The 8,567-nt window shown below is 36.4% G+C and overlaps 1 protein-coding gene across 3 annotated transcripts in view; it reads right to left on the reverse strand.

Moving 5' to 3' along the window:
* Window positions 1-8,567, reverse strand: part of NRXN1 (neurexin 1) — a 1,228,156-nt gene that overhangs the window by 1,218,758 nt on the left and 831 nt on the right. For 2 of the 3 annotated variants that reach the window (XM_010855914.1, XM_010855913.1), the window contains exon 2: window positions 8,418-8,545. In XM_010855914.1, coding sequence (XP_010854216.1) covers window positions 8,418-8,545 — 128 coding nt within the window. Of the gene's footprint in view, window positions 1-8,417; window positions 8,562-8,567 lie in introns of those variants that run through there. The other variant, XM_010855911.1, reaches the window with a different exon arrangement.

Raw genomic sequence — 8,567 nt, forward strand, 5'->3', positions numbered from 1 at the left:
AGCAAATACACAAGCATTATATAAACAGAGTGTGATGAATCCTGACAAGCTAATCCAATTCTTTATTATCATGACATTAGGAAATGGCACTAAATGTAAGAGTCTGCCACAATCGTCAATTCTGAAGGCTTTATTAAAAATCAGCCATTCAAATTGGCACCAAGTTGACAAGTAGGGAACACATTTTCAGCAGTTATCACCCGTCTGTTAAGTGAGACACACAGGTTTTGTCATGTAATGGATACAGCTGCCTGCTGGGACAAAAGACACACCTGCGCTCAAGTTTCATCTCTGCCATTGAGCTATGGAATATTTGGCAAGCTAGTTTTTCTAATACAGTTTTCTCATCTGTACAATGGGCATTTTACAAAATCTATCAAGTGGGATGTTGCAGGAAAAAATAAGGTAAAACAGATAAAGTACACTGCACAATGCCTTTCACTTAGTAAGCATTAAATAGTAAGTATAATAAATGTGATTCCAAACAGAATGATTTTAAATTGTACTCAAATTCAAGAGGTGCTTATAGCATCAGTAAAGTAGGAGGGCCTAGTGTACCTTTTGAAATAATCTGATGCCTAATATTTTGGGGGGGGGAAATCATGTTATTTATAGTTCAGAGAGTATAGCTTGACTAGAAATTTTTTTCCAATATCCACTCATTCAAGTATTTACTGAGCTTTTACAATACATTCATCACAAATTACCTAAAATACCAGTAGTTGAGTTGTTCTAATTGGAAAACAAATATTGCTTGAATGTATTGGTAAGATTTTCACTCAAATAGATATAAATGTAAAATATGACCCTATGTTTTATTTCCAATATAAAGGCACAAGAAATTGGAAACCAGATTAAAAGTTGTGTAGGAATTGAAAACAATATCGCTCTCCTTTCTCTTAGATGCATTTATATATAAATACACTTGCTTCTTGGAAAGGTCACTGGATTTATTTTGCAAATATCTGACTCTTGGGCTAAAATTTGTAAATATGTATTTCCATTAAGGATTCCTTTGCAATTTGTTTGGTATATAATCAGTGCATTGGTATTCATTGAGAAGCATTCCATTCAATGCTTCTGAAGGATTTTTTTTTGGGGGGGTGGAGCTTATATACAGTAAAGTACATAAATCTTAAGGGTATAATTCAGTGAATCTTTACTCATACATATGCCCATATAACCACCATCAAGATTATGTCAAAGGCTCCACTGTGTCCTCTTCTAGCTCAACACCACTGAAACGGAATCCTTATTCTGACCTCTATTACAGCAGATTTAGTTGTATCTGTTTTGAACTTCACATAAAGATAATCATATGATATATACTCATACAGTTGCTACCTTATGTTACTAATTCCATTTGTTTGGATTTTACATAGGAGGAACAAGGAGATCTTGAGCTCTTTAAGCAGTTTATCTATATTAATGTGTCAATATGTACTAAGGGAACTCTATCAAATCTCATACCTACTATTGGGTGTAAACAATCTAAAATTCATAGAAAATGACTTCAAAGTAGATTTACAGAAACAAGTTTAACATTTTCACTATTCACATCCACAACATCCTAGAGCCACTACCCTACTGCCATTGGATACTTCTAAAGTTTCACGTTTTTCTGAGACTTTACATCTATCATCTACTCACAAACCTTCTGTGAGGTAGGTTGGCCGGAGTTCACAATCCGTAGTATCCTGATCAGGTGTTTCTCAAAGTGCAGTATTGGAAACTGAACTTAGAACATCAGCAGCCTTACTCTACTTTTATCAGAACTTAGAAACAATGCCACATCTGGAATTTAGCTCTTCAGATGCCACTCCACCTTCTGTTTACATACACTGTGTAAACAATAACACTGTTGGAAAAGAATCTGATAGAGCACTGTAGACATTCCATAGTCAAGTGGAAATGCATGGAATCCAGGCTTAAGAGTGAAAACCAAAAAGCCATGCAATTTCTGAAGAGCTCTAAAGCAACTAACCAAAATAACTTTTCTCCCCTTAAAACTTAATTCAGACATTTTAAGACTTACTACTCAGCAAGGACTACACTTACCAATTTCTACACTTCCAAGTAACAGCAAGAAATTGAGCCATACAATCATAGAGAAGTACACAAGGAAAAAGTAAAAAAGCTCTATGTAATATTGTGATGCATAACAAACTAAAATCCTTTAGAATGCAAAAATGATTTATGCTGAATTATGTCAAATACTTGTGCAATTTTTGAAAGTACAGTTTGCCTAACAACTTCTAATAATAGGTTTATCATCTCCATAACAAAACAAAACCTGAATAACTACAGTAAGGCCTAATTTTCAGTGTATATTTAAAGGAGTTAGCCCTATGAACACAGTAGTCACCAAATGCTCACTGAGAAAGTAATAAGGAATGTGAGTCCTGTTTTCAGAAACCAGTGTGGCTCAAGGTTCTAATACTCAGAATGCAGCTAAGAATAAGAGAAATATTATTACTACCTGTCCTTCTGTAGTCAATCAGAAATTTCTTAACTAATCATTTAATTATCAAATTTAATTTAATGCTATCCAAAACTGGAACATGATGTTACTAGTATTTATGATTTTACACTAAAAATATAATCTGTTCATGCAACTATAAGAAATCTTTCTTGAGTTTTTAGAAGTTCAAGTATATTAGCTAACTTCTCTGTAACATACAGACAAATAACTTGAACTTACAGATGAACCTCAAAGACCAATTATAAATAAGATAGATTCATTAGATACCTATAAATTAGGATAAATATTGTAAAAAATCACTAAGGGATTAGGATGGATAAAAGTATTTATGTAGAAAATGACAGTTTTTACAAATGCTTTTGTGTTACAGATTCACTTAATTATAATAAAATTTCTCAAGTAGAATATGTTTTAAATATTTTGAATTACAGCCAGACATGGGTAACATTAGAGCACAGCTGTGTAAAACAGAAATAAAGGTTCCCTGTGTTTACTCTTTGCTTTTCTTTGTAAGTTGAAACTTTAGGGCGAATCAAGCAAGGATCATTATTACATTAAAATTCCTTTTAAATTAAAAAAAAAGAAGTTCCATATTTGAATTCTCAGTGCCTACTCAATGGCTCAGCAGGTAAAGTATCTGCCTGCAATGCAGGAGACACAGGAGACAGGGGTTTGATCCCTGGGTGGAGAAGATCCCCTGGAGGAAGAAATGGCACCCCACTCCAGTATTCTTTGAAGAAGGAAATGGCTACCCACTCCACTATTCTCACCTGGAAAATTCCATGGACAGACCATGGGGTTGCAAAGAATTGGACATGACTGAGCGACTAACACACACACCGGTACTGTTGCCTGAAAAACTCTCTTGGACAAAGAAACCTGGTGGGCTACAGGCTATGGGGTTGCAGAGGTGGACACAGCTGAGCATGCACGCATATATTTGAGTTTTACTTGACAGTAGCCCTGAAGAAAGTGGTATCAGTAGAAGTAGTGGTGCTAGTGGTAGTGGTGATAACAGTAACAAAAATAACAAGTGGTACTTTAGAATATTTACTATGTGCCACAAACTGTGCTAAGAGCTTTACAAGAACTGAACTGCTTGTTTCTGAGAAGAGCTCTTTGAAGCAGGTACTATTATACCATTTTTACAGATGACAGTATTGAGGAATAAAGTTTGAGTGGTCCCACAGTCTGTGTAATTCAATCTTTATACTACAAAAGCATCTCAGCATAGTTAAACTAACACATTCCACTTCATTTGTGGCATTCTAAAATGGTCAGTTTTGATTACTATTTTATAGCCAAGATAAGTTTTTTTTGATAGATCAGACAGATGACTTTCATTGTTATGCTTCAAAAGCTTCTCAGAACATTTTATCTAAATCAAAATTACGAATTTCTCCATTCCCCTCGAAGTTTTTTCAGCACAGGTGATCCACCTTTCCTCTGATGGTAGACTTCAAACAAAACTCTGGCAAAAATCTCTGAATTATTTTTGTCCAGTACTTACCTATATAGTAACTACTTAATTTTTTTAACCTTATGAAGATTATATCTATGTAGTATTTCCCTTTCTTGGAGCAGTTAAAATACTGAAAGCCTAAAATCTATCTATCTATCTACATATATATATCACAAGGAAGGCATATTGAGCAAGGTCCTTGGGCATATAGTTAAATAGGGCACTATCAATGGGGTCCAGAAGCCTACAGATTCAATGGGCATATCTGAAAGAAATCACATAATAATCCACATAAAGGGTTCAGATAATGCATTTTACAGGTAGAACCAAAGTGTTCCAAACAAGTGGCCTCAGAGTTCTATACAGAACCAAACTTACAAAGATTCTAACTTCCTCAGAAAAAGAATCTTGCTTCCCTCTCTATCCCCTGGTTCAGTCTACAGTTTGCGTGTGCATGTAGACACTCAAAACATTTGTGTGTGCTTAACAAATGTTGTTGAGTGACAAACAGAAAATAATGCTTTTCTCTGGCCTCCTATCAATCTGTTCTCTACACTATAGTCAGAGTGATCATTCTGAAATGTAAATTTGATAATGATGTCCTCCCCCTTACCTTCCACACTAAACTCCTTCCATTGTTTTTCCATCATTTTTTCAATAAAGACTAAAATTCTCAACACTGTGTTGGAAGGCCTTACAGGACCTGGCCCTACTGCACTAAGAGTTCCATATTCAAGGGCCTTCCCTTAGTTTCCTGAATGTGCCATGTCAGCTCCTACACCAGGCTGTGACTTAACATTTCTCCTGTGTCTTTACCTGGCTAATTCCTTATCTCTCAGATTTTTGTTTAAGTATCACCCCTCAGGAAAACTTTTTTTGATTAATTCAGTTCATACAATTTTAAGTTCTCATAGTACAACGTACTTGTCCTTCAAAATATATACTATTGTTTAAAGTTTTCATGTATTTACTTTTTTAATTACTGAGCCTCCTCACTGGAATGTGAGGCTTTTACCTTCCTATGAAAGTAGGAACTATTTCTAAGAGTTTACTCACAGTTGTATCACTTAGGCCTATGATTCAGGCATATGCAAAGCACTTAATACTTGTTGGATAAAGAAAAAAATGAATGAATGAGTGAATATGGTTGTCTATCTGGCAACATTCATAAAGTCATAGAAAGCAGAGGCTTCATTAAGTGATATCTATCACACTGTCATGTTCAGTAATATTAAGCAATCAGCCATCACAAGCCACTTGTGTTTCAGGCTATTTAAACAGAAGAAGTGAATAAAATTGATACTCAGTCTAGTATGACATTTTCGTATAAGTGGCTCTAAAATGCATAAAACCTGGACTTGGAAATAATGAAATGTATAAGTTAAGTTCTCATTGATCAGCTTTTTATTCTCATTTTTAACTGGGTGGCCACAGAATTCACTAATTCTTTCAAGCTGCTAGGAAACTATTAGTGATCTTAAGTAGAAACTTATTAAATAATAATGATCCCAGGACACTTAAGATGGGTATGATTCACTGAAAAAGCTATGTATCCCATAAACATCCATCATATACATTAGTTCTGTGTGTGTGTGTGTGTGTGTGTGTGTGTGTATTCTCTTGAATAATCACTGGACCTGAAAAAATGATCAAATCTAATAAAATGGAAAGCGTATTCAGCAGTCATGATAAATACAGGGTTTGAGAGTAAGAGGGTTGGTCCCAGGCTCTTCCACTAACCTGATCATGACACGTAACCTTTCTGTTTTCTCTTTCCATTACCACATGAATAAATAAATAAAACTTGTCAGGCTATCTGAACAAATGAGTAAGGATAAAAGTGAGGTCATTAAATGAAAATATTCTAGAAATCCATAGGTGCATAAGTTGTTTAAAGGCACTCTAGAAAGAAGAGAATATTCCTAAATTTTCTTTTTAATAATTCTTACTGTATTTGGAATACAAAGGTAACTAAAATATTAGACTTTTTATCAAGTTTAAAAAATTGTAGTTGGGACCAGATATAATTTGAAAATTATTTAATGTTTGTTGTTAATCTTTTTCTCCAAATTTTTTCAAATGATTATGGGTTTGTTTTTAAATCACCATGTTTTTTTTTAATGTGGCAATCAGTGTAAATACTGGCTACAGGCAGGGCTTTGTTTATATTTCATCTGAATACAAATCATCTATCCCTAGCCATCAATACATGATTGGTGTTGGGAGAGGCATCCATTCTCGATTAATTATTTAATAGTCACTTGACACACATGAAACAGAGAAAATAAGCAAAATGGAGCCAATCTTTCTAGGGAGACTGGCTCTGCCTTTATCACTCCATTTTCCATTTCAGAGATATGCAATTCTGCTTCTCTTCAAAATATTACTTTTGCCATGCTTTCTCCACTCTTAACTGTTCCTGATTATGCACATCCCTGGATTCCTACGTTAAAAATGCACAGGAAAAATAAAAATTTTCATTTAAAACACCCTCCCACACAGAACAAGCTGTCATTGTGTCATATTCGTTTCCTAATTTAAGGAAGGAAGTTATATTTCATGTGTTCTTCCTTAAATTGTCTGCTTTGTATTTTAAAGCAGCATTGGGGTATTTAAAGCAATGTGTCCCATAAAATAACGTCCATCTTTTATTCATTTCTATGTATCAGTGCAGAGGTATGCAACTTCAAATTATATTATAGCAAACCATCAAATGTAGCTAACTTATTTATGGCTTACAATCAAGTTAGATTTGGTAGAGAAAAAAGCATATACTGTTTCATTTTTCATAAAACATAACTATAAAACCTGATGTTAAATCCATGGAAATTTACTGATCAAGCTAAAGTGTGGTATAGGCCATGGGATACACAGTCCTCTATAATTATTTAAGCCAAAATACATGAAAACAAAAACCTTCATGGAGGCAGAAAGCAGTACAGTCACACCTTACTTTTTTTTTCATAAAACCATGAAGGCTATAGAACTCCTAATGACTAGATTTTTTTCCCCCTGTCTGTTGTTTAAACAATTACAAATTTTATCGAGTCTTCATTTCTCTTAAAGTCAGGTAAGAGAGAACTGCCAAGTCTAGTAAGATTTACAAGGGCTAGTTCCCCTTAGCAGTGTCAGCAATAAAAAACAACAAAAAAAGTCCAGAAGATATTATACAATAAAATACAGCCATACATAGAGTTTTTGTCTCTAAAGCTTTCAAAATAAGCTTTAATAATTCACCTCTAAAAAACAGCCATAAATGCCATTTATCCATATGTTGTTGATTGTCTTGATTTGACCCAAAAGCTATCTACTTTAAACCCTGACATCTCTCCTGCTCAGCCATGGATACATTCATATTTCTTTTTCATATCGTTCACTTTTTGTTCACAGGCTTTCCTATATCTATACAACAATATTTTTCCTTGGTCATTGTTATGTAGCAACATTGGAAAAATACATTGATGACTGAATTTTATGTATAAAAGGGAGAAAATTAAACTTAGAGGTATGAGGGTTTTTTTTTTTTTAATTCCACAGTTTCAATCCCTAAGAACAACAGCTTGGCCTCCACTACTCAGATAAATATCATTAGCTGAATATCCTTGGAAAATCTCTTGCAATGCTTCATATGCATCCCCTGTTTATTAGCCTGCAGACGCTTCCCAGTCCAAAGTCTAAATCTCTCTACTATTTACCTTCCCAAGTCATCTGATTAAGAAATATGCTATTTAATCTCTAACTCTTCTAAACATGAGCTGACCTCTCTCCCACTTCAAGAAACCACAGAAATAATTGATTAAACCAACAAATGTTGGACATAGCCAAAGAAACTACCATTAATTCCAAGAACCCTCCTCCTAATCAAGAAATCTTGCACAAGTCCTGCCCTACTCCACACCCCTTTCCCCACAGGAGCAGGACTGGCCACTCTACTTGTAAAAGGCACAGCTGTGTCTATGAATCCTGTCTCCCTTGCCCATTACCAACTATGTGGGGATTCTCAACCATGGTCAATTTCTCTTGACTTCATTTTTCACCAAACGTATGCCCAATCTGCATCTTACGGGGGAAATCTGTGTATTACAGACAGTGGTGACAGAGGAAAAGCACATTATATGTTCTGGTGGGCCCCAGTCCAGTGAAGAGAGGAAACGGCTTGGCAAAGAACCCGAGGACTGAAGAAGAGAGGTCATTTTACTTGCCACTTGGAAGGAAGTAGGACTAGTGGAAAGGGCTCCGGGAGGAAACTGAACCTGAAAATGGGGAATGCTCAACCTTTCCCAAGAGGCCACGGGAGGGGCTGTGGGAGGTAAGAGGGCGCAGAGGCCCGAAACAGGTTTTCACCTGGACCCTACGCGACACAAGCTCTCCAGAGAAGGAAGCCCGCATGCACAGGCCCCGGCCTGCCTCGCCCTTCCTCCCCGTACCCTGCCCAGGCCAAGGCCCCAGGGCTCCAGCGTCATCGGGCCTTACCTTGGCTGCAGTCCTTGCCACGGAAGCCAGTTCGCGAGCAGTCGCACACCGCCTGGTCGTCCACTACGGAACACACGCCCCCGTTGAGGCACACCCCGCCCTCGCCCTCCTCGCCCGCCTCGCACGGGCTTCCCCCGCCGCTGTTGGGCG

The sequence above is a fragment of the Bison bison genome, unplaced genomic scaffold (assembly GCF_000754665.1).
Source record: "Bison bison bison isolate TAMUID 2011002044 unplaced genomic scaffold, Bison_UMD1.0 scf7180017864370, whole genome shotgun sequence".
Lineage (NCBI taxonomy): Eukaryota > Metazoa > Chordata > Mammalia > Artiodactyla > Bovidae > Bison > Bison bison.